This window comes from Cavia porcellus, unplaced genomic scaffold (genome assembly GCF_034190915.1).
Source record: "Cavia porcellus strain 051 isolate PalLab524CR breed Dunkin Hartley unplaced genomic scaffold, mCavPor4.1 scaffold_3, whole genome shotgun sequence".
NCBI lineage: Eukaryota > Metazoa > Chordata > Mammalia > Rodentia > Caviidae > Cavia > Cavia porcellus.
Genome location: NW_026947486.1, coordinates 39,217,174 through 39,244,654, shown reverse-complemented (window position 1 = coordinate 39,244,654; position 27,481 = coordinate 39,217,174). Strand labels below are relative to the sequence as shown.

Sequence of the window (27,481 nt, the reverse complement as noted above, 5' to 3'; positions counted from 1 at the left end):
ACCAGTCCCTTAAAATTTTTAAGTTTGAGTTTGACCATTCCATTTTCTAATAATCTATTCAAATGTTTTTCTGACTTATCACATTTGAGCTTGTAAGTGTATACTTGAAGACTATTTCTATTTTTATTTATGCAAATCCTTTCCTTTAGATATTTTACCATTCCTATATACTTTTAAAAAATTTAAATTATTTTAGAGTCTACCAGGTGCCAAAGCACTGGGCTAGACACTGAAAGTATAAAGGTGAAGAAAATATACTCCTTCCTCTCAAACAGTTTGTGGTCTAGTGGAAGAGACAGTAAGTAATCACTGTAAGCTAGTTTGGAAAGTACTATGATAGAGACTTGAACAAACTGTAGAAACAAGCATACAAAACAGGGAAAGTCAGTTTTCTCTGCCTGAGAATATGGATCTTCAGAAATGTCTTTACCACTGAATCTTGAAGGATGAGTAGGTAGTTGTCAGAAAAGATGAAAGTCATTCTACAGGTCTAAGACTATGTATGTACAAAGGTACAGAGGCATTGTATTATATTTAGGATGCAGAGATAAGTTTTGTATGGTTAAACTTGGGTATTTAGCAAGCCCAGCACTCCAGGAGGCTGAGATAAGAGGATCAAAAGTTCCAGCCCCACCTGGATAACTTAGGAAGACCTTCTCAAAATTTAAAAAATAAAAATGCAAAGATCTAGAGGCAGAGCTTAGTGAAAAGCCCCTGGGCTCAATCTCTAGTACTGAAAAAAAAACATTTCTGTACTTGAGACACAGTAAGATAAGGGGCCTTCTTAAGAAGTAGGCAGAGGCAATATTATGAAGGGCCTTGCAAGTTGTGATAAAGGACCACCCATTGAGGGACTTTTAAGCAGGGTGATGCTATTGTCAGAGTCAATGCCTTAGGAAAGTCTAATAAGTTGTGTCAAATGTGTGAGCAAGGAGTAGACAGTTGGGAGGAGAGAGCTGCTATTGGCTCTGTAGAATTCAGCTAATCCCTTAAGTGTGCTAAAATATAAATCATTTTTGTTTTGCAGTTGTACAATAAAAATGACCTTTTCTTCCCCTACTTTACAAGGAGCTAGTGAGAGTACATGAGAATAAGTCCTCTGAGCTTCTTACAAGAGTTTCCTGGTTAGGGCTGAATGGTAAAAGACTGAGATAAGTATGTCTATACCAGCGATGGTAAAACTTTTAGAGCTTTCAAACAGCCCTCTGTGGTACGTGTTCCATAGGTTAGCCACCACAGGTATATGTCATGGAATTGAACACTTACTCATGAACATCTAATGTATATTAGCCTTGCCATTAATCTGAATTCAACACAATTATAAATACCTCAAGGGCAATATCTGGGACATCTTGTGTTGTCCACGACCTCCAAAGGCAGAGCATAGAATGAGTCCTCAAAAAGTACTGCAGGTTGACTGCATTCATTGGCCCCCTACCTTGGGCAGATTGCCTGAAATGAAGATGACAGTACTTGTTGGTGACTAATGGTAACATTCTATTTCAGGGCTTATTCCCTTATAGCAGTCAAAAAGATTCCAACCCTCATTCAGTCAGGACTCTGAGTACCAAGCAAGATCCCTTAACTTTCTGTCTTTGGCATAATACCTCCCCATAAGTATAAAGGAAAACTCTTGTGTCCCTCTCCACAAAATACAAATACAATTTTGCTAGGAAGAATAACCTACAAATAAAAGATGTTGAGGAGAATATAAGCATAATATTATTATGAATAATCTTTCAAAATTTAGCTAGCAATTTACAGAAAAGTTATAGGAAAAATGTTTAAAAATTTCAGACTTCAGAGCATTTTAGATTTTGGATTTTTGGGTTAATAATGCTCATCTGGAAAAGTCTATGCAAATATCCCCAAATAAAAAATAATTTTTAAGCCAAAATCTGAAACACTTCTTGTCTATTCAACTTGTATTCTTATCTATGTAGTGCTATAATTAATGTAAGTATAGCATAATAAGATCTCTAGGTGTTTTTAATCCAAATTTTGAACAACATTGATAATATGTGATCAAAATTTGTAGAGGGATGTAGTCATATGGTCTCAAGGATGTTCGAGGAGCATGCATTTTTTCCTCAGAAATTATTGTAAATTTGCATCAACCAAAGCCAGAAATCTTGAAAGCAGCCCCTACATTTTTTCTCAAATACTGGAGATTGTACCTGGGGCCTTCAAAATGAACTACAATCCCAGCTCTTTTTGGTTTTATTTTGAAACAGGTTCTTCCTAAGTTGCTAAGTTGTCCGAGCTAGGCTCAAACTTGCCATCTCTCTGCCTCAGCCTCCCAGAGTGCTAGGATGACAGGTGTGTGCCAAAATACCCAGTTCATCACCTGCATTTTTAATGATAGGAGCATCTTCTTATCTCTTCTTACTCATCAGAGGTTGTGATGAGTTCACTGAACACAATGGCATTTCCTCCTATCCACATCTAACATAAAAGTCAGCCAGTTTACTGGGTTGTCTTACATAGGCTGGCAATGCAAGCACATAAAGTCTTTGGCTCTTGAGAGCCGGGTCTTATGTGCTAGCATCAGGCACAGAAATAAGGGTACATATGTATTAAGCCCAGGAAAACTGTTTTGCCAGTGCTTGTGTATTTTCTCTATCTAGGAAGGTTGAGCAGGTATGATTTCCACCAATGATACCTAACATGATATTTTTCCTGTGAAAGAAGGAAGTATATTTAATTCTTCTACCCAGTAGTGATATCTAAACCATTAAGATATTTTTAGGGAATGTAAAATAAAAAATGATATTTTGATTAACCAGAATCTTTAGGAAATAGAGTGTTCTGGTTAATTGAATTATCTGGTTTAGTGGGCATTTACACCAGACAGACTTTGAGGTATTGTATCTATGTTCTTATAACTCTTTTTAAAATTACCTATGTACTTCTGACTTACCAGAATCCACTAGACCTGATTGAATTTCACTGCTTTTACTGAAAGGTACCATGATTCTGCTCCCTAGATTCTACTGGGTAAGACAATTGAAGTTACAGGATAGTGACTAAATTTAGGCTGAACTTGAGGTACACACTTAGAAATGGCTTTTGGAAGTCTGTTTGGTTTCTTATTTGTTTCTCTCCCTAAAAGCAGAGTGCCTGAAAGAAAAGTTTACTAGCCAAGAAAGGGCTATGATTTGCTAACCTACATTTTACTGAATAAAAATTATTTTAGAGAAGGACATTTTTAGCTATGTCATCTGAGAAAAATGTGTGAAAGAAGATCAGAGCCAGGAAAGTGAGACCTTGTACATCCAAGGGAAACAATAAGTGAACTGAGTTCATCATGACTTGTCTACTCAATTTATTCTCCTGCCAATTAATCTTACAGCAATTTTCAGGGGCACTTTTTCATGCTTCTGTAGTAGAAATGTTAAATTCTGTTCATGAGCTATCTAAATTTCTTAGTGATAAATGGAACCATTTGCACATTTTTCATCCATTTATGTTGGGTGGAATATTTATGCATAGGGAAATATGGCCCATTTCTTTAAAAAGGCCTATAGCACTTCTTACCATTGTTGGATTCATATTTTTCTTGATTCACTTTCAGTCAAATACTATAATACCTTGTTTCTACTCTCTCAAGCCTTCATTTGTCTTCTGTCATTACTGTTTATCATGTCAAATGGTGCAGAAAGCGTGACAACTGTGGAGAATTACGCTGCTGTCATATGTATTTTATTTGCTGAGTAATATTTTCAGTAGCTTTGTCACCACATTAAAATGAATTTGTTTTAATTAACAAGTAGGACCGTCTTGACCTAATCATTTTCCATATACATTCCTGTATAGATTCTTGAATCTGAAGGTGCTGGGTCAATAACTCAGTTGGGTTTATAGAGGATAGGACCACTGCAAAGTTAATGAAAATTTTACCCACGGTTATTTATTTGCCTTTGAGGGGAATTTTTAAAGCTTATTTATCTCAAATGTAAAAAACCTGAAAAAAATTATTAAGATATTAAGATATAGGAGAATTATAATCCCAACCTGCTAGATATCATATATACTGGATTTGTGTCCCTTGAAAACAAAGAATGAATTCTAGAGGACCAAAGAAGTAGAAAAAGTTTATTGGAGAATACGAATAGCTCATGAGAGACAGGAGGGGTCCCAAATGGCTTGCCCATGAGGCTTTTTGTTAGGGATAATTTATATAGCAAGGTCTGTCTAACAGGTTTGGTGCATGTTTACCTGAGCATTACAGAGGGTGTAATACACCCACACCACTCTAGAATTTGTTTTTAAAAAGTTTTCTTTGGATTTTTCTGGTAGAAGTAGTTTAATTCAGTGCAATGGCACATGAAAAAGCAGATTTGCCAGCTTTGGAGGAGGTCAAAAGTGAATCGTGCATGAATGATGAAGATGATCCATTGTGATAAAATACATGTTTTCCTAACAAAAGAGTAGTGTGGATGAATAGTGATGATGGTGATGGTGGTGGTAATGATGATGATGATGATGATGATGATGACTTTAATATTGGCCATGTGAAGCAAAGTTCTTGTGGCAATGAAATCTAGCAAGAATTGACTAATACAACAGGGAATATAAACCTCCTTGATTCAGATGACGAAGAAAATAACAAAGGGAGTACATATTTGACTAGTCAAAATGTTAGAAATGGTCACACAACCAAATGGACCAGTCCAATGTTAGAACTAGGTCCAAAATTACAGTAAGGGTTTTGGCAGGGGTGAAATGTACTGGACCTAATGCCAGCACTGCCATTCAATGTTGGAAATTATAACAGACGAAATGCTACAAGATTCTGTGAAATACACAAAGGCCAAAATACAAGCCGAACCAATAGCCATATTGCACCAATAGCCATATTAAAATATATTTATTATGACACCTTACTAGGTGAACTGAAAGCATGTATAGGTCTGCTGTACTTTGAGCAGAGATTTCTCACCATGATTGCAGAAATGTTAAAGATTTATGGAAAAGTGATGGATCAAAATATAGCATGAAAATTTATGCCTTTTTAGATACAAAAACTTATTATGCTTTCAATTTAGAAATTTATCCTGGAACTCAGTCATCAGGTCCTTATTTGTATAGTAATAAACCAAAAGATGTGAACAGACTTGTTGCTCCCATCTCCCAAACTAATCAGAATGTGACATTCAACAATTGGGTTTTTTAAAATTTTTTATTTTAAAGAGATGCTTTTAGATTTTTATTTTAAAGAGAATTGGTTTATCAGTTTCAAATTGATGTTACATTTGCTAGCAGGGCATAAATTGCTGGCTCAGGAACTGTGTGCAAGAACAAAGCAGAAATTCTAAATGAAATGTTATAATTTCAAAACAGAATCGTATAGTACAATCTGGATTTTAGAAAGATTTATACTGGCTTCATATATGGCAAAATAAAACAAACTGGTACTGCTGATGTTAACATTGCACCATGATGGAAATACTGATAGGGAAATCTAAATAAAATGGAAGCCTGAAATGGAAACTTTCTACAACAAAACAAAGAGGCACAGTTGATGAGTTACGCAGCAACTATGATGTCACTCAAAACACAAAGTATTGGTCAATGGTTGCATTTTACTTGATCCTAAACATTTGTAGCATAAACAGTTTTATAGTTTATAAATAAAAGAACAAGTGTAAAATACCATGGAGAAATTTTGTTAGAGAATTAGTACTGGAACTCCTAAGAAATCATTTATAGCAGAAGAAAACCAAAATGTTTTGCTCAAGGAACTACACAAAAATTTATGGCTCACACTGGTGAGCTGACAAGTGAACAAGCAGATGCAGCATCCCAAAGACTTACTGTGACAACATTAAAGTCAAAAAGCTGTCAACTGTACCCCACAAGAAAGGGCAGGAAAACAAAACACACATGGTATCAGTATAAGTGATACTTACATATGAACCAAGCAATTTTCATATGTGAAGACTGCCTTGAGTGTCATAGTTGGAACAAAGATATTTGTTTAGAGTTCTATTTGTATTTTCACTATAGTTCACATAGGTTTTTTATTTCTAATGTTATCTCTTAGGTTTCATAAGCAAGTACACAGTTAAGGTAAAAATATTGATGTCTATTCTAAACACTTATTACACATTTGATATTTTATTTTATTGATATCTTATTTCCCTGCTAAATGCACATTGTACGACATGGTAGGAAACTCCTGACAAAACAGGAAGAGAAAAGAGGTGACAAGAATGGCCTGCCATAAAGGAAAGGAAAACCCGTCAGTGAAGGCAAAGCATGTGCATGAAACACACAGTTTTCATGTGTGAAGAATACTTTGAGTGTGACAGTTGAAGCAAAGATTATTTCTGTGATAGTCTTTCACTTGTGTTTACACTGTACTTCACATAGATTTTTCTTTCTGATGTTATCTCATATTTTGTAAGCTAGTACACAGCTGATATGAAAATGTTGATGTTTACTCTAAATGTGCAATACATATTACAAATTTAACACTTTATTTTATTGACATTTTTATGTTTCTGTTAACTACACATTGCATAATATAACAAGAACCTCTTGACAAAACATAAGACCAGTAAGATGTCAACTGTGCCCTAAAAAAAGTCAGGAAAGCAAGACACATGTGATGTCAGTGTAAGCAATGTGTATATGTAACATGTTGCTGTCAGGTGTGAAGACTGCCTTAGGTGTGATAATTGAAGTAAAGGTGTTTTTGTAGGGTGCTGTTGCTATTTTCATTGTAGTTCATATGGTAATTTATTTCTGTTGTTCTTTTTAGATTTTGTACACCAAGAAACTGTCGATGTTGAAATTTTGATGCTTTTTTATTAACAATAAATATTAAAATACAATACTTTTGTGATACTTGTTCCTGTTAAGCACTCATTATTTAATATAATAAAACTCAAAATTAAAATAAATAATTCATCAGTAGAAATATTCTAAAGATAAGATATGGGTTTGATATATCCATGTTTATGGGCCTTTCTGACAAAAAAAATGTGTTATGTTCTGTTGGTTTACCTTGAATTGTCTTCTAAAAAAACATTTTGGGGAAAGGATAGGTCCAGGTATTCTGGCCACACACAAGGGAGTCTGACGCATACCTGAACTTAATGGATCAATTACAATATAATTGCAAATTTCCTTCATCTCTTAGGGAACTACTGCATGCAAATCTGATCATTGTGACCTTATCTTGAGGACTTGCCTTCTTTAGTTGCACCTCCACAGTTTTGATGTGTTCTTATCTCCTGTGCATGCTTCCTTGAGGGCCTGTCCCTGTCTGACTGCCTGTTAATTTCTGTCTAACTTAGCTACCTATATAGTTAATCATTTTAATAACCAAAAAACTCAAATCCAAACATGCAGGAAAAGGCAAAGGGGACAGAGGCAAACAGAAAAAGTAGAAAAGTGGTAAATGGAGACAGACAAGTGAAGAGGTAAGAGAAATCAAAGAAAGTAGACTAATTTCATCAACACTACAAAGTTGAAATGATGACAGAGAAATAGTCATGAAGTAGGAGTGAAAAACATTACATGGAAGAAAAAAGACAGTAGATGGCTATAGTCATGCCAAAACTATTTAGCTGGAGTGAGATACAGTGGCACATACCTGTAATCCCAGCACTCAGGGAGGCTGAGGCAGAAAGATCGCAAGTTTGAGCCCACCCTGGGCAGTTCAGCAATTTAGCAAGACCCTTTCTCAAAATAAAAAAGGGCTGAAGATATAACTCAGTGCAAAGGGTTTAATCCCCAGTGCAACAACAACAAAAAACTACTTACTGGGTGATTAAGCTTGTAGGCTTATAAACAAGACTGCCTAAATCATGCAAATTCAAATACTTCCCATTCCCCCCTAGCCTCTGGCAACCAACCTTCTACTCTGCTTCAAAGAATTTGACCCTTTTCCGGTCCTCCTGGTATGATGTAGTACTTGTCCTTCTCTGTCTGGCTTTATTTTACTGGGCATAATTTTATCCAAGTTCATCTGTTTTGTCCCAAATGGTAGAATTTCCTTCTTTTTAAAGCCCAATACTCCAATCTAGGTGTATAGCAATTTTCTTTATGTTTTTCCACAGATGTACATTTAAAGATCTCTGTATAACATGATGCCTATACTTAAAATGCTGTACTTTAAAAATTTGCTAAGAGGGTAGATTTTATGTTAAATGTTCTTAGCACTAAATAATACATACAGTATGAGGAAACTTAGTGGTAATAGGTTGATTGTACAAATTGTAGTAATAGTTTCACAAGTATATTTATCTCCAAACTCATCAAGTTTTATACATGAAATATATGCAGTATATAGGTATATGTCAATCATACTTATTAAAATGGTTTTTAAAAATTCAAGGTCAGGTATGGTGCCACACTTTTGCAATCCCAGCATTCAAGAGGCTGAGACAGGAGGATTGCCATGAGTTAGACGCCAACCTGGGCTACATAGTTCAAGGCCAGCTTGAACTACATAGCAACATCCTGTCTCAAAAATCCAACAAAAAAATTCAAATTCAAGCTCTGTGACCTTGAACAAGTTACTTAATGTCTCTGTGCTTTAGTTTCCTCGCTTTAGTTTCCTCATTTCTAAAATGGAAATAACAGTAGTCATCTCTCAGAGTTGTTGTGAAAATTGAGTTAACAATATTGAAAGCACTTAATGAATTTCCTGGCATCGGATTATCAATAAATGTTGGCGATTAGTTTTTATTATGTGCCAGCAACAGAGGAAGGCCAAACTATACGACCATCTGGTTCCGAAATAACTTTAATGAAAGTGAGACTCATGCTAACACTGGAAAAGAAAATGTATATCTCTGAGCAAGCCTTACAAAGATCCAAATGAGAAAATTAGTTGGGCATCTATAGTGCTATTTTTATCATTTTTCCATTTATTGGATTATTACAAATACAAAAGTTTGATAACACAGTGAGTACATTGTTGCAGACCCGTGAAAGGCAATTTAGCAATTTTATCTAAGTTACAAATAAAATCCTTTGATCCAGGGATTGCATCTAGTAACATATCTTTCATGTATATTCATGTACACTCAAAATGACATGCGCAAGCCAGACGTGGTGGTACATTCTTGTAATCCCAGGATTCTGGGAGACTAAGGCAAGAAGGTAGAAAGTTTAAGCCCAGGCTGGGCGATTTAGCAATTTAGCAAGACCCTGTCATGACTTTTTAAAAATTTGGTGCGTGTGGCAAGCGGAGCCGGAGACGCAACCAGAGGCCGAACTCGGGATCTGACAAGATGGCTGGGCTGCCCGGCAGGATCATCAAGGAAACCCAGTGTTTGCCGGCAGAGCCCGTTCCTGGGATTAAAGCAGAACCAGACGAGAGCAACGCCCGTTATTTTCACGTGGTCATTGCTGGTCCCCAGGATTCCCCCTTTGAAGGAGGGACTTTTAAACTTGAACTATTTCTGCCAGAAGAATACCCAATGGCAGCACCTAAAGTACGTTTCATGACCAAAATTTATCATCCTAATGTAGACAAGTTGGGAAGAATATGTTTAGATATTTTGAAAGATAAATGGTCGCCAGCACTGCAGATCCGCACAGTTCTGCTATCGATCCAGGCTTTGTTAAGTGCTCCTAATCCAGATGACCCATTAGCAAATGATGTAGCGGAGGAGTGGAAGACCAACGAAGCCCAAGCCATAGAAACAGCTAGAGCATGGACTACGTTATATGCCATGAATAATATTTAAGTCGATCTGATCATCACGTTTGTGTCACTTCTCCTGTTCTGCCAAGACTCCTTCCTTTTTGTTTGCATTTAATGGACACAGTCTTAGAAACGTTACAGAATAAAAGCCCAGACATTTTCAGTCCTTTGGTGATTAAATGCACATTAGCAAATCTATGTCTTGTCCTGATTCACTGTTGTAAAGCATGAGCAGAGGCTAGAAGTTTCATCCAGATTGTCGTGAAACATTGAAAAGCAGTGGCCCTCTGCTTTTATTCATTTCCCCCATCATGGTTTTAAGTATAAAGCACTGTGAATGAAGGTAGTTGTCAAGGTTAGCTGCAGGGGTATGGGTGTTCTTTATTTTATTTTATTTTATTTTATATTTTGAGGGGAAAGGTAGTTTCAAAGTTTTATGGGCTCCCCACCCCACTTTTATGGTGATCTAATGCATTGGTTAAAAAAGCAGCTAACCAGTTCTTTTAAGATATGCTCTCTAGCCAAGTCTAACTTTATTTAGACACTGTAGATGGACAAGCTGATTGTTCGAACCAAAATGGGAAACATTAACAACTTCACAGCTCTCACTAATAACATTGTGATTTTGCAGTCAAGTATAGATTCCCTCCTTCAAAAAAGCTTGTGACCATTTTGTATGGCTTGTCTGGAAACTTCTGTAAATCTTATGTTTTAGTAAAATATTTTTTGTTATACTAAAAAAAAAATTAAGGGCTTGTGTTGAAGCTTAGTTTGAAGGCCCTGTTTTCAATCCTGAATACAAAAAATTTTTAAAGTTATATGCAAGAATCTATCATACAGTATTTGTAAAAGCAAAATTTAGGAAACAATTTAAATGTCCATTAGTAGATACCAAGATTGAAAAATCTTTTTTTTTTTTTTTGTCTTTTTGAGACAAGGTCTTGCTGTGTAGTTCATCCTGACCTTGAGCTCACTTTGTAACCCAGGGTGGTCTTGAACTCACAAGAATCCTCCTGACTCAGCCTCCCAAGTGCTAAGATTATAGGTATGCACTATCATGCCTGAAAAATCTATTTTTAAAAAGATTTTAATTGTAAAGATCTTTGCTAGTGACAGTTAAGTTGTTAAACAGTGTGGGAATGTAGCACTGCCCAGGCAAGGCAGTCATCTGATAGTTTACAAGATGCCTTTGTGTCCTGACCCAAGAGTCCCTGACCTTTAATGGACATCGAAATAGCAAATGCAATTGACTGAGCCCAGTGCTTTTTCTTAAAGTTTGATTTTTGTGATTCACAGTTTGCCAGGGCATTTAAGAAGCTAAATGTATCTAGAAGGTGAAGCAATTGTCATAAAAGTTATATATTCAGTCCCCAAAGTTTTCAGATATATGTTTGTTGGAGCTGGTTTCTCCCCTGAACATATTTGTGTTGAATTAAGGAAATTATTTTACTCAGCTATTGCATTATGGAAACTATTAATGCAGACCATTTCAAAAAAAAGGAAGAAAACTTGGAATATTATAAAGGCAGGTAAACAAAATAGCCATCTACACTGGGCTTGGTGGCACATGCCTATAATCTCAGTATTTGGGAGGCTGAGACAGGGAGATTGCTGCAAGTTTGAGGCCAGTCTAAACTACATAGCAAGACCCTCTCTAGGGGAAGGAGAAAAAACTGAATCATCTATACTAAAATCTGCATGTTTATTTGCTTTTGAGATAGGGTCTCACTAGGTACCCTAGGCTGTCCTTTGATGGTGATCCTCATGTCTCAGCCTCCTGAGTTCTGGAATTACAGGTGTATGCCATCACACCCAACCTTCTATACACATCTTAAGGATGTCATTGGAGGAATACGCATGCATTTTATCTTGACACAATGTGCCAGGGTAAGAGGGAGCTTTATGATTAGCCTTTTCCTGGAGGACAAGATAAAGGGAAGGAGGTCTTAGCCATCACTGCTTTTTTGGGTGCACAGGGCTCAGATATATGTCAATACTATAATTTCTCCCCTTTGCATAAAACAAATATCATTCATTGCTAAGCAATTCAGAGGTGAACATAAACCTCCTGGTCAAATGAAGCAGAGGTATAAGAAATAGGCTTCTGAGGATACTGGTTGATACTATTCCTGGAAAACAAGTTGAATCATCTGTTGAGAGATAGTGGGAAGGTCACATTTATTTCATAGAGTCCTAAAAGATAAGGCATCTTATAAGGAATAGCCAAAATGAGCAAAAGAGATATTAATATAAGAAATGGATCTTCAAGATGACTGGCCCAGTGGATTCTAAGGCACCAGGGGAAGAAAATCTTGCTATGTTACAGCAGCACTATAATATGGGTGTTCTCAGCCATGATGTTTGTCCATAGACTTGGTGATGCCATATATAAAGACATGCATGACCTGAACATTTCTCCAGATTTCCTTAGGCAGCAGCCACTTCAGGGAGCATCCCTATCCTGCATGGGCTGTTTCAGGGTTGTGTACATCTACACTTTTATTAAATTTTTGGGTTTAAGATTTCCTGAAATCCTGGGAAAAAAGGGAAAGCTGCATGACAATTACGTCAGGTTTTACTTCTCCATGACTTCAAATTATATGGGAGGAATAAAAATTAGAAATGTTAGCTTAGAGGATACCAGCCAGAGACTGATGAAGACTAAAAGAGGTGAAAATTTGGTAAAGAATGACAAGTTGGGAAAGGTAACAGTATTTCTGTTTAATATACAAATAGATGCCAAAACTGGTTTTTCCACTGAAAGAAAGCCAGTTATATTTCTACCTGGACAAGACAAAATTTGCATAACCATCAGTAACCTGCAGTTTATAAAGATATGCAAAATAGCTTAAAGACAATGAACAAAGCTTGGAGTGATGGCCCATGTCTGTAACCCCAGCACTCTGGGAGGCTGAGGTAAGAGAATCCCAAATTTGAGCCCAACCTGGACATCTTAGCAATTTAGTAAAATCCCATATCAAAATAAAAAATAAAAAAGGACTGGGTATGTAACTCAATGAGAAGGCCCTGGTTTCAATCCCAAGTGTCTTTTTAAAAAAACACATAGGACTAGACTCTGATGACCTGCAGTGTTATGCTATATAAGAGGCAGTTTTCTGTTGAAACAAAAATTTCTCTCTGTACTCACTCACTCTTGACCAAAGATCAACGAAAATTTACAGTGTTGTGGCTCAAATCCAGGAGGCCTCTGAGTACCCAAGCAAGCACTCTACCATAGAGCTACATCTCCAGCCCAGAAAGATTATTCTTGAACTCAAAATAAGGCTAGTCTTATAAATACTAAAATAAAAAATAAATTTAAGTTTGTCGAAATTTAAAACTTTTATGTATGAAGATATTATCAAGGGGCTGCAAGTATGGCTCTGTAGACTACTTGCCTAGTACTCATGAGGCCCTGGGTTGAATCCTCAGTACTACATGAGTGAATGCATACACATGAAGATATTATCAATGTGAAAAGGCAATCCACAGAATAAAAAGATATTTGTAAATCACATATCTGATAAGGGTCTAATATACAGAATAGTTAAAGAACTCTTCCTACTCAAAAACCCACAGCTTGTGACAATTTTTTTCTACTTTCTTTTTCTTTTTCTCCTTGAAATAAAATGGATTTGGAAAAGAAAAAATAAAACAAAAACACAAATACCTCAATTAAAAACAGCCAACTATGGTAACACATACCTGTAATCCCAGCACTTGTGTGGCTGAGGTAGGAGAACTGCCACAAGTTCAAGACCAGCCTAGGCTACATAGTTAGATCCTGTCTCCAGAAAAAAAAAAGGACAAAGTTCTTAAATACACATTTCTCCAAAGAAGTATTCAAAAGGCCAACAAGCACATGAAATGATGCTTGACATTGTTAGTCATTAGAGAAATACAAATCAAATTCTCAATGAGATACGTACTTAGTTAGGATGGCTAGAATTTAACAACTACACCACCCAAAAAACAAACTAGAAGATAACAAATGTTACTGAAGGTATGGAAAAGTTGGAACCTATATACATTGATGGAAGAAATGAAAAATTGTGCAGCTGTTATGTAAAACAATATGGTCATTCCTAAAAAGTTTAACACAGAACTGCTATATAACCCAGCAATTTTATACACACACACACACACACACACACACACACACACACACACACACAGAAGCAGTCAGATACTTGCACACAAATGTTCACAGCAGCATTATTCACAATAGCAGTCAAAAGGTAAAAACAACAAAGATGTTACTAAAACGTGGCTTGCATGTGTGTATACATATAAAATGGAGTATTATTCAGCTACAAATGGGAATAAAATACTGATAGTACTATGACATATATGAACCTCACCTCAAAAACAAGTGAAAGAAAGCAGACATATAAAATCACATATCATATGATTTCATTTTAAAGAAATATCCTAAACTGGTAAATCCATTGAGATGGAATATGGACTGATGGTTGTGAGAAGCTGGGAAAAGAAAGGAATAAGCAATGACTGTTTAGGGTTTTCTTTCAATGTGACAAAATGTTTTAGAACTAGTTTCAGGTAGAGATTACAAACTATTTTGAATATACTGAATGCCACTGAAGTGCACACTTTGTTTTGGGGGAGGGTGCTAGAGATATGAGCCCAGGGTCTCATGCTACACAAGTGCTCTACCACTGAGCTGTATCTCTAGCCCCAAACCATACTCTTTAAAATGGTTCAAAGTGTCTGATCAAATTTGATTCAATGAGCTTAGTTCTTAAATACCACATTCCAGGAAAGTGCTTGGTTACATACCAGTGTTTTCAGGTATGTCCTGGTAACATGGAAGATAAGGAGTTTTACTAAACCTATATAGATAATTAATTACATTTCCGTGAAAATAATAATACTTGGCTGGGGATATACGTCTGTGACAGAGCATGTGCTCTAAATGCAAAGACTCTGGGTCCAATATCCAGCACAAGGAGAGTGGAAGACAATATTCCACGAGGGTTACTGAATACTGGGAACTCAGATGAGGGAATAAGATATTGCCATTTATAAATATTTGATTTCTTTTTATAACCCATAGGCTACTAGTGATGTGTTATAGATAGCATACAAGAGAAAAGAAATTTGTGCTTTATATATCTAGAAAATAGAATATTAAAACAGCAATATTCCCAACAAAACACAATCATTCCTTTATCAGTTGTTTCAAGTCTGTAATTAGTTCTTGTAACACTCAACGTTGGCTTAGGAGTTTATTAAGCTACCTGCTTCTCAATTAGTTTTTTAAATCCTGACTCAGTTGACTAGTGTAGCCTCAAAGTTGTTTATCCTATTAGAAGCCTGTACATAAAAGTACCTAGTATAGATCTTTTCTACAGGCTTTCAGACACCTTTGTTGAAGTCAAAGCCCTTTAACTTGTAGCTGATTGCAGATGCTTTCAGAGAAGCATCTGAGTAAAGTATAAAAAGCAATCTGTAGATGATAAAAAGACTTACAATAGCTGTGGTTATCTTATTACTGATCATTTTCCAAAAGGAAAAATCTGATGAGAGGTTATTACTACAACTATTTTCTGAATAATAATGCAACTGACAAGGAAATGTAGCTGTTCTGGGGCATACAAAACAAGAAAAAAGGCAATCTAAAAACATTGTAGTTTTTAGACAAACAAAATATCCATAAACACAATGATTAACCCTATTTTCAAAGAAGATATTATATCTAATTTATAAAAATGTGCAAACATAATCTTTTCAAAGAAAAAAGACTCAGATATAACATATAATAATCCTGACATAATATACCATGAATATACCAACCATAGAGTTAGACTATACCCACATTATCTGGACTATTAAGTAAAGGTCTGAAACATTTGTATATTAATAAAATTTCTTAAGTGAGTGATGTGAATCCTTACTAATGACAAGGAACATGCTAAATTCAAAGCAAAGAAGCAGAGCTAAGAAAAAACATCCTAAAATTCAGACAGCCAGAAGAGACCCAGAATACCAAAAGCAATCCTTGGTTAAAAGAGCAAAGTGGGACACACCACAACCCAGACTGGAAGCTACATTATAAAGCAACTGTAATTAAAAATAGTGTGGCAGGCACTGCCACAAAAACAAATGTGAGGCTCAATAGAATACAATAGAGGATGCAGAAATAATCACATGCACTTTCAACCGTTAGGTGTTTGACAAAGGAGCCAAAAACACATGTTGTATGAAAGATAGCCTTTTCGATAAATTGTGTTGGGAAAATTTGCTATCCACAAGCAGAAGACCAAATCTAGATCTGTATCTTTCACCACGTACTAAACTAAAGTCAAAATGAAAGAAATAACTGAATGTTAAAATGAAAACAACCTGTTGGGATACAAAATAGACAAAACTCTTGAAGTCATAGGCATAGACAAGAATGTTCTGAACAGAACACCAGTTACATAGGAAATAATACCAAAAAATCAACAAATGGGATCATTATCAAATTTAAAAGTTTCTGTACAGCAGAAAACCAATAGAGTAAAAAAGACAACCTGTAAAATGGGAAAAAATTTGCAGGCCAGGTGTGGTGGCGCACTCCTGTAATCCCAGCACTCCGGAGGCTGATAGGGAGATAATTGCAAATTTGAGACCAACCTGGGTTACCAAGTGGGCAGTCTGAACTGCATAGTGACACCCTGTCTCAAAAAGACAAAAATTTTTTTTTGCTAAGTATTCTAACAGAGGACTAATATGTAGATTATGTAAGAACTCAAAAAAATTAAACCCTCAAAATAAAAGACCCAATCAGAAAATAGACAAAATAAACACACGTCACAGAAGTATAAATGGCCAATAAATGTATGAAGTAATGCTCAATATTGCTAACCACTAGAGAAATGCAAATTAAAATGACATTGAGATTCTATCTTACCCCAGAAAGAATGGCCATCATCAAGAAATAGAATAATAACACACTGGTGAGGCTACAGGAAAAAGGAATCCTTCTACACTGTTGATGGGAATGTGAACTTGAACTAGTTCAACCACTATGGAAGTGAGTATGGAGATTCCTCAAAAAACTGAAACTAGAAATTTCTTTTGATGCAGCTATTCCCTTTGTATGTATCTTCCCCAAAGAGTTAAATACATCATATTACATACATGCATACCCATGTTTGTAGCAGCACAATTCATAATAGCTAAATGTTGATATTGACCTATATATTCATCAACAGATGAATACATAAAGAAAATGTGGTGTTTATACACAATGGATTGCTGCTCTGCCATAAAGAAAAACTTGAATTGTTTGTAGGAAAATAGATGTACCTTGAGACCATTAATGTTAAATGAAATAAATCAGACATACAAGGTTAAATATTGCATGGTTTCTCTTATTTGAGAAGCTAAAATAAAAATAAAGAGTTAAATAAAAGATAATAAGAAGTAGAGAGCTAGATCTTTCTCAAAGGAGAAGAAATGGGGGAGAGAAGAGGAAGGAAAAGAAGATTTAAAAAGGAATTAAGATGTATTATGCACATTTACCAACTCCACACAAGGAATGCAAATCTTATGGTGATAGTTAACTGATTGTGTCAGCTTGAGTTAAAAAAAAAAAGGTCCAAGTAAACTGACCCAGCATAGTTTAGGATGTGGAAGACCCACCCTAGGGCCACTTGTCACCAGAGTGGTATTACAAGGAAACTGAAGAAGGAAGCCTTGCTCCTGTTTTCTTTGGAGGAGCTTCCATCTTTGCCTTTACCTTGGACGCTGTCTTCAGCCTTCCATCACAGACCCTTCGTCCTCCTGATACAGACTCACACAGGACTACTCTACAGTGAGCTCCAGGACTGAGCATGGACCCTTCAGATTTCCAGCATATAGACTGTCTTTTTGCACTCTTCCACACCTGAATCCATGGGGGGGGGCATTGTAAGACAATCCTGTAAATTCTTATCTATTTATATATCTTGCATTAAATTTGTTTCTCTAGTAAGCACTAACTGATATAATTATGTACTGGAAATATATACCAGAGAAAAAGGCAGAGGAACAAGAGATGGAAGGGAGGAAGGGAGGGAAGAGAAAGGATGACAAAAGGATTGATGTATTATGTACATGTACCAGTTCCCCCAAAGAAATACAAACATCATATACTAGAAACATGTACTAAAAATTTTTTAAAACTAAAGATTTAAGATTGAGGTAAAGTGAACATTTTTTAAGAAGTTGGAGCTGGGTTGGTGGCACATACTTGGGAGGCTGAGGCAAGAAGATTGCTGTGAGTTTGAGGCCAGCCTGGGCTACCTAATGAATTCAAGGTGGCCTGGACTGCATAGTGAAACCCTGTCTAAAAAAAAAAGAAAGGAAAGGAAGAAATTTAAATTATGATAGAAAACACTATATAGTATCCCCCCCCATCTGTGGTTTCATGTTCCCAATTTCGGTTACCCACAGTAAACCATGGTCAGTAGATTAAAATAAAATATTTTGAGGGAGAGAAAAAAATGAGTCCATAGTCACTACTTTTATTACATACAGTTTTATAATCTATTAATTATTTTTGTTAATTTCTGGCTGTGCCTAATTTATAAATTAGACTTTACCCTAGGTATAGATGAATAGAAAAAGCATAGTGTGCATGGACTTTGATACTATCTGCAGTTTTAGGTGGCTCCTTGGTGCCTTGGAATGTGTCCCTAACATATAAGGAAGGACTACTGTACTATGGTTGCCTAATATTTGTCAAAGCGGTACTTTTATTCTGACAAATAGAAACACACTACAGCCAGGACATAAATGAATCTGTAGGAACTTCCCATGACAACATAAAACTTTTGAAATACAGTACTTTGGTAACATTTAACCAATTTAACCTAAGGAAGGCAAAAAAAAGTCTTCTGATTTTATAGATATAGCTATGTGATTCCTCAATAGTAACATACCAAATAAATCTAATGATTGTTAGAATGGCTCTTTTCACAGAGTGAAAAAACAAATCCTTTATAGTTTTTCTGTAAGCTCTCTGGGACTTAGGATGATAAATTGTTGAAAATCAACACTTGGTTTTTAAAGATAAACATAACAAGTAAAATGATTGTAAATAACCTTACCTCTTTTCTGAGAAGACTTGGATTTCTTAAATAATCAAGGGCATGATAAAATCAAACCATAGAAAAGAGTTAGTGGTAGAGCTCTTGCCTGAGGTCCTGAGATCAATCCTCAGTGGAGGTTGAGAGGTATATAATCCCAGCACTCTGAGATGCCAAGGTAGGAAGATGTCAAATTCAAGCTCAGCTTGGGAAGTTTAGAGACTTGGTGAGAATCTGTTTCAGAATTTAAAATATACTCAGGACATCAGTGCAAAGACCTTGGATTCAATCTTCAGTGCTCCCTAAAATGTAATAGTAATTACTGTTCACATCAAGATTATGATCAAAATGACTCAATATGCTTGAGCAAATTTGTATTTTTCATAATATTAAACATTTAAAAGAAGTAATGTTAGCTCATTCATCTAATAAACTTGTATACACTCAGGAAGGATACACCTAGGTAGAATAAAATCTACTGAAATATTATACTAGACACTAATAACTCAGAACAAAATAGATGGTTTTAGTAAATCAAAATCACTAAAATAGTCTTATCAGCTAAAAATGTACTAGATGATGTGAACTTGAATATTTATTTATTTATTTATTTATTTATTTATTATCTTTTTGAGACAGAGTCACACTATGCATTTTAGGCTGGCCTTGAGCTCACTTTGTAGCCCAGGCTAGTATCGAACTCACAACCATTCCCCTGCCTCAGCCTTCAGAGTGCTGGGATTACAGGCATGCACCACCACACCTAGCTGTGAATTTAAATTTTTAAAACACTTGACTTCACTTTTATAGGAATACATTTTTAGTACTTAGAAAATCTTGAAGATGTAATATCCTTATTTTGAGGAATTTTAACAATGTTCTATTTGTTTAAATGCCTTTTTTTTTGTACCAGGGATGAAACTCACAACTTTTTGCTTGCCAGGCAGATGAGCTAAATCCCTGGCTTAAATGCTTATTTTAAAAGCCAATGATAAAGAGATTCTTTAAGAGATTTTATAATTAATTCGGTAATACTATTCAAAGGTAGGAAAATATTACACATTCACACAAAGAGATGTAAAGGACTTTCTGAATTATAGATATCTTCATCATCATCATTATTCTGACTATAGTCATAAAAATGTTTATTAATGAGGAACATCTTGAAAAGGCTTGGAGTTTTATAGAGAAGAGTAAACTAGGCAGTTATCTACAAATCTCATGGGAATCATGAGGAAGGATGGGGATGGCTCCTACTTTGGACTATTGTAGGACAATGTGGTCATTGCTTGATGGTTAGCTCTTAGAACACAAAGAAGTAGTAAGATGCTTAACCATCACTGTTTCCAGAAGCATAGGACTGAGACTAAGTGCAGTATTGGCAGTGACAATGTTTCAACAAATATTTTCTTACTTGTTACTGACAATATTGGCAGTGCATGTACTGTGCCAATTTTGTCTGTAGAATTTCTCTGTATACTCCTTTATATGCCTTATTATGTCTGATTGCCTTTTTTGTTTGGATAGTTGGTTTTTGTTCTTGTTTTCTGTCCCTGCAACTTAATTATAGGTTCTCTAAGAAAAAGAAGTATGCACTGTACTAATTTGTGTTCCTCTTTCTCCTTCTTTTTGCCTAGCACTTAGTGTTCCAAGCCATCTACCCAAAAGTCACTTATGTTCAGTAGGAGAACAGATTGCTTTTTTAATGTATTATGACAGTATACTTTTCACAATTGGAAAATAGCATTTGCATCCAAGAACTTTCAAAGTCAGCTATTTCATTCATCTTTGCAGAGATTCATGCATGGACAAATTCTTTTGCTAGTCTTGTATCCAAGTCCAAGTCTTTTGCTAGATGGCTGTAGTGTTTACCTTAATGAAACATAGACTAAGTGATATTTTTTACCAACTGCCTCCTCTCCATTTTACCAGTTTCATTAATTCAGCCAGTGAACTGGCATTGTTTAGAATGTCAAATGTCATTATGAAGGGATTTGATAAAGAAGTTTATGAATTGTGTAAACACCAGAAAGATTTCTCATAGTGGCAAAGATGCCATTTTAAGCATCATGCCTAGAATTCTGTTTCAAGTAAAATCTTAAGGAGGGCTAGTGTCTGTGGAAGCAAAAGAAACTGAAGCATTTAGGATGAAGCCTTAAAAAGGAAATTATAATACTGTGCAAGGGGTGGTTTGTATTGGAGATTTAACTCAAGGAACACTGACTTATATCTCCAGCCCTTTTCAAAAACTGTTTCTTAAATTCTGAAATAAGGTCTTGCTGTGTTTTCCGTGCTGGCAACCAACTTCTAGTCTTCCTTCTTCAGTCTCCCACTAGCTGGAATTACAGGGGTACAGGACCATATCTAGCAATATACTCTTGATGATAATGTTTTTGTTTTTTATGGTACTAGATATTAAACATAGGACTTTTGCATGGAGCTACATCCTCAGCCCTTTTATAATTTTTATTCTGAATCAATCAAAGTCTTAAGTCTCTAAATTGCCCAGCTGTGCTCAAACTTTCAATCCTCCTTCCTCAGCCTTCAAAAATGCTAGGGTTACAGGTATGTGCCACCATGCCTGGCTAAAAAATGTGCTTTTATGTCTAATCAGTAAGGCTTAGTAATGTAGTAAAAGGCAGGTGAAGTTGACAAGAGGATAAAGTGATGCAGTAACACCAATAGCAAAAAACTAAAGAACACCAGTGAAGTGAATGTAGGTATTTTTTGTGAAAGAAACAAAATAACTTTAGAAAGAGTGCTTTATCTTCATTGTGATAATTACATTTACAGAAAGGCAACCACATTATCTGACCAAGAGAATATGCATTTTTATGTTCTACACTCAGGTTTATAAGTAACAAGTGCCAAGAATTATTTTTAAAAAAACTTCTAGGCTATATCATAGAGTTAGTACAGAGTATCCAATGCCATCATCTTCTACAAGATTGTCTTTAAGGCCCTTTCTAGATACTAGCTTTATCAGAGTTCTGTAAGTAGAAATCAGTGTTTTCCACAAGGACTTCACAGTACTAATTTAGACTTTTAAAAGTAACTCCTAAATCATCTAAGGAAGGATCTGTCTTGTTCAATATAGTTGTAATATTTTAATGCTTTGAAAATCTGGAATCCAGAGTGGAAAATATTACCAATCAATCCAAATATTTACTTTACCAAATCCCTAATAATTTTTGGCCTTTTTACTATACAAACCTTGTAGTTAGGTTTTGTTTTTCTTAGAATAAGGAGGTATTTTAAGGGACTAGTTTGCCGGGGTTAGATCCTTAGCTGTTACAATTCTCTTGGATTGCTTTGTGGCTGCTGGCTGTAGCAACTTGTTTTCTTGCAGAGATGAAGCATCTGGTTTTTGTTATCTCAATGATGCTGTCCTGGGAATATTACGATTGCGACGGAAATTTGACCGTATTCTGTATGTGGATTTGGATCTACACCATGGAGATGGTAAGCCCTTTCGTTTCAAAGATGCTTCACTGCTACGACAACAGGCTTTGATCTGTAAACTATTTCTAGACAACTGGTAAAAGGAGCAATGCCTGCTGCAGTTGATACTTTTGAATCACTGACAATTCTAACATAGGTGGTGTAGATTCTTCTGCTATAATCTTGCTTTGCTATTCAAGCCAGGCTTCTGTCATTTCCTCTCCCTTCTCCTGGAGTAAAGCTTTATAGCAGAGAATGAGAAGCCAAGAAACCCTTACCTAGTGTTTACCATCCTCCAGTGCGACCTCCCTCAGGCTATTTCCATAAGCCCTATTGGAAATCTATGGTTAAAACTGACAGTTCTCCCCTGTTCATTCATGCTTCTCTCAAGATAGTGATTGCATAAAGGACAGACATACTAAATTGCTCACCACTAGGCTATCAATTCTTGTAATATCAGAATCGTTGCTACTTTTTTTATATTGCTAAACCCAGGACGCCTTCCCTAATCTGTAATAGCAAAATCTCTGAACAATTTGCCTTAATCCATTGATCCTGTCTTAGAAGACCTTACTGAAAGGACTTATCCAACCCTCATACATATTTTTCACTGAGAATGTATATCTGTAGGAACAGTTGTCACATTGTTTCTTTAAGAAATCCTGTCCGTGACACATAACATTTCCATTCATCTATTGATACTTATCCAGTAAGTTATTAGTGAAGTATAACCTTCTGCTTCTCTTCCCCTTCATGTTACCCACATTAGTGATTGCTTCTTCCAAGTTCAGAATGTTTGTTTGTTTGTATGTGTGTGTATGCTTTTAGAGACTAGCATAATCAAGGTATGGGGAAGGAAAACATCAGCATGAGTCAGAGATTAAAGTTAGGTCTGCCACCAAAGCAGAAAAAGTAGAAAAATATTGGAGGGAGCCTCCCCAGGAAGCTTCACCTGAATAGCTGCTAGAAATATGGACTGGTGACAGAAATTTGACATAATAGAAGTGAGAGAAATACTATACTACTTTTGAGAACCATTTTCACTAAATTTCTGAGTATTTGGCCAGTGAAAACACAGGTTTGCTCAAAACCCTTCAGAGGCACATTATTGCCTGTAACAAAGCGCTACAGGTATTTGACTCATGGCTTATTTTTGGATGGCCAATGAGATACGAATGGTTTTTCCATTTTTTTTTTTTTTTGTCTTTTTCGTTTTTATCGGTACCAGGGATCGAACTCACGACTGCCTGCTTACAAGACAGGTACTTATGCCGCTGAGCTAAATCCCCAGCCCCTGGATTTTCCATTTTTAAAGGTTCACAGAAACATATACACATTGTAAAATTATGCATGTACATATATATGTGCATCTGTAGGAATGGAAATTCACAATAGAGATATAAAGAATTTGGAAAGCCTATAATCTTTATTATGTAGCTATTTAGCTTGCTGACCCCTGGCCTAGAGCAATGATTCTCAAACTTAATTGTATGTCAGGAAGATACAGGGAAATTTGTGTTAAAGTGCAGATTGCTGAGCCATATCCATGCATAAGATCAAAGAATCTACATTTCAACAACACTCCAGTTGTTCTGCAGGTCATACCTTGATAAATAGTGATCTTTAAGTTAAGTCCATCATCTACCCTGCCTTTTCAGGTTTATCTCAAATAGATCTCATCTCATCTCACTACCATTTTCCCTCTTACTACTTGCTGTCCACACTACTCTCTCTACTTGATAAACATGTCTCATTGTTCATGACTTGTATGATTCTTCCTACCTTCCCAACTTCACTTCCCTTTTCCTAGGTTTTGAGTTCTCACCTTTTGCATCTCCAGTTCTCCCTATTCACTCAAGTTCTAATAGTAGCAAATTTACCCTGACCACCTGAAAGCAAGGGTACTCATCCTACCTTCAAAACCTGTATGGTTTATATCACTAATGTCCTATTTCATTTTTCATTGTCTTATACTGTATTGTTAGGTGACTTTTAAAGTGCTTATATCTTCTCACAGAAATTTTAAGTTCCTCCAGAGCAGAAGTCATGTACTTCTTTCTGTCTTGCGCAATGCCTTGAACTAACAGTACTCTGCATATATCAGTGGTTCATAAAATATTTATAGAATGAATGAATATGAAGTTCAAAGTATTAATACCAGAGTTCATGAGTAGAACTAACTCTATTGAACCATATAAGAATGAAATAAGGCTGTCATCTGAAACCATTCTTTCCATTTACAGTGTTATTTCTACACCATTTAGAGTTTCCTGTTTTAGCCAACTTTTATGGTGTGTTTCATTTTGGTTTATTTCCCTTCTTCAGCACCTCCCTCCCAGTGACCCCTTTTCCACCCCTAGACTCTAATACATTTGGTTTATTTTAAAACTCTCATGATTCCATAACTAACATCCTGTAACCACTCCTACCCTATCCTTGTTTCATCTAACTGACCACTGGCTGTCCTGTGTCACACCAGCTCTACACGTTCCACCTAGCTCACAGCATCCCTGTTAAAATATGCTTCTATAACTATGAATAGTTGTATTTCCCATAAGAAATATAAATGACTAATAAACATATGGAAAGATGCACCATAGTCTAATACTCAGAGAAATGCTAATTAAAACAAAACAATTCTTTCTGCCTAAGATTAAAAAAGAATAATGATGGCAGTGCTAGTCAATATGGGAAAGATGAGAACTTGAATACAGAATTGAGTGAAGTGTAAATTGATACATTTCTAAAGGATAATCAGTGTTTCCATGAAGTTTCCTTGTTTCAGTTTCTAGGGTAAAATGCTATTTTATTTATTTTGTTTGTTTTGTTCTGTTTACTCTACATTTTTTGCCTGGAGCCTTTAACTGGTTTTAACTATCTCCTTGAAGCAAACACAAGGCTTAAGTCTTGGGAAATACAAACACACCTGTTATATACAAATATAGTTAATATTGTTTTAAGGTCTTTTTTTGGCATCTAATGAAGATGAAGTACATTAAGTAAACACAGAGACAATGTCTTTGTTTAAAATATAAAAGGGGATAGTACCTGAATTTTCTTTTTTTAAAACTCTTTAAATTTGCTATATATTTGCCATACCCAATGAATATATTCATTTTGGAGTATTGGTACATATGCATTTTCCCTCTTTGTTCTTTTTACTTTTCCTTATCTCTTCTCTCTTTCCCATTCCTTCCTATCCCCAAACACCCTTCCCATCACCACAAAGAACCTGAATTTTCTAAGAGCCCTTCCCTCTTACAGTCTGATGACTTGAACCACTGTATGATTCTGAGAGGAAAGGGCTGAAAGTGGGCAATATGATTATTGGATAACAGTAGTTTGTAAGGGTTGTTTTAACTTCTAGCTTTTATCTTCTAGGCACATAATCATTTTCTGACTCCATTTAAATAGGAAAGGGACCCTTTCCTAGAAAAGTCCTCTCATCTCATCTTTCTCTAGATTTTAAAACTCTTATAAAGCTGAGAGAGAGAGAGAGAGAGAGAGAGAGAGAGAGAGAGAGAGAGAGAGAGAGAGAGGGAGAGAAAGAGAGCACACTTTGCATTGATTCAAAAGGGGAAGTCCAATTACACTTTACAATGAACTTGAAATGTCACCTCAGACTTCACTTGGAACCAAACTTATACCTCATCCATAATTATAAGGATCCGAGACCAGGGTTTGTGCTACTTTTATTCCTCATCTTGTACACTTTATTATTGCTGCATTCTCATCAACTCTCTTCCTGTAGCTTTCTAGATTTTCAGGTGTTGGAAATAAGAGTTCCATATATAAAGTGATACTTCTGACCTTTCTTTCTCTGGTAGGTGTAGAAGATGCCTTCAGTTTTACCTCCAAAGTCATGACTGTGTCCCTGCACAAATTCTCCCCAGGATTTTTTCCAGGCAAGTGAACTGTGGGATCCCTCTAAATTAGATGAATACATACTGTAATTCTTCTATATATTTTATATAGATATTTGAATAGTTTTGTGCTGTTAATACCTTATTAGTGTTATTCTACACTACACAAAATTTGAGCACAAGTCACTTCAGGTGACAAAAACAAGAGGAATGACAAAAAGACTGTTTCTTCTTCCAGATGATTTTCTTTTTTGAGATAGGATCTCGCTATGTAGTTCAAGCTGGCCTGAAATCACTGTATAGCCCAGACTGGCCTCAAACTCACATCAATCCTCCTGCCTCAGCCTCCTGAGTGCTAGAGTATAGGTGTGCACCACCATGCCCAACATTTTTCCATATGATTTATGGACTATCAAGAGACTGATCACTTAAGCTGATATCTTATCAGATATTGCATATAATTCCTAATATCCTGATAACTGCAATGATATTTTGATACTGTTTCAACCTAAGAATCATGAAAGCTCATTTTATTTCATCTAATAAGATATAAAATAAGGAATTTTTTAGTTTCCATGTGATATTTATGCTTCCCTGAATGTTGTTTATAATCATTACTTGGCCATACTGTTTTTTAAAAATTTCATTCCTTCAGAAAACCCTCTGCTAAAGCTAGGCTTGGTGATACACACTTTTAATCCCATTCGTCAAAATGCTGAGGCAGGAGGATCAAAAGTTCAAGGTCAACCGTGAATACAGAAGACCCACTACCTAAAAAAAAGAAAGAATTGTTCTGCTGATTAAGCATTTTGATCTTCTGAATTTTTATCAGAAAATCCTTTAAGTTTTCTGGTTCTCATGTTCTTAAAAACTTATGACAGTGCTCCTCTCTTACAGGAACAGGTGATATGTGTGACATTGGCCTAGGGAAAGGACGGTACTATAGTGTAAATGTGCCCATTCAGGACGGCATACAGGATGAGAGGTACTACCACATCTGTGAAAGGTATGGCAGTTAATGCTGAGCCAGCAGCAGGTGGATTATATTTATATAGGGTAATATGGTCCCCAGTCTCACAGAATTCATTTTTGAGGAACCATTTGAAAAAAAGAACCATTATATGTCTACATAGCTTTTAGACACTGTTCATTATGTTGCTGGGGAAAGTCCAGGGGTTAAACCAGACTTGCTCCAGGTTTAGTCTTACCCACTACTTGGTACAATTAAGGCTATCCCAAAACCTTTAGTATATAATGGAGAATTCTTTGACTATTTTTTTTCAGCTAAAGAAACCTGTGTGTGTATTATTTCACTAGCCTGATAAGGAACATTTCAGTTTTCCATTATGGAGACAAAATCTGCCTCTACTTGTTGTGAATATAGTAAGATGATTATAATTCTTTATCTTGCATTCTTGAGTTCTATCCATTGTGTTAAA

General features: G+C 35.8%; 2 protein-coding genes across 9 annotated transcripts in view; both read left to right on the top strand.

The window, feature by feature from the left end:
* Hdac8 (histone deacetylase 8) overlaps positions 1-27,481 on the top strand; it is a 265,800-nt gene that overhangs the window by 52,381 nt on the left and 185,938 nt on the right. For 7 of the 8 annotated variants that reach the window (XM_063246092.1, XM_003471063.5, XM_063246089.1 and 4 more), the window contains 3 exons: positions 22,088-22,200; positions 26,007-26,084; positions 26,940-27,048. The exons of the other annotated variant lie outside the window; for it this stretch is intronic. In XM_063246092.1, coding sequence (XP_063102162.1) covers positions 22,088-22,200; positions 26,007-26,084; positions 26,940-27,048 — 300 coding nt within the window. The remainder of the gene's footprint in view (positions 1-22,087; positions 22,201-26,006; positions 26,085-26,939; positions 27,049-27,481) is intronic. 8 annotated transcript variants of the gene reach the window in all.
* On the top strand, positions 9,203-10,410 carry LOC100727315 (ubiquitin-conjugating enzyme E2 N). Its single transcript, XM_003470990.5, has one exon. It carries the CDS (start codon positions 9,249-9,251, stop codon positions 9,705-9,707), a length of 459 nt encoding a protein of 152 aa, XP_003471038.1. The 5' UTR covers positions 9,203-9,248; the 3' UTR covers positions 9,708-10,410.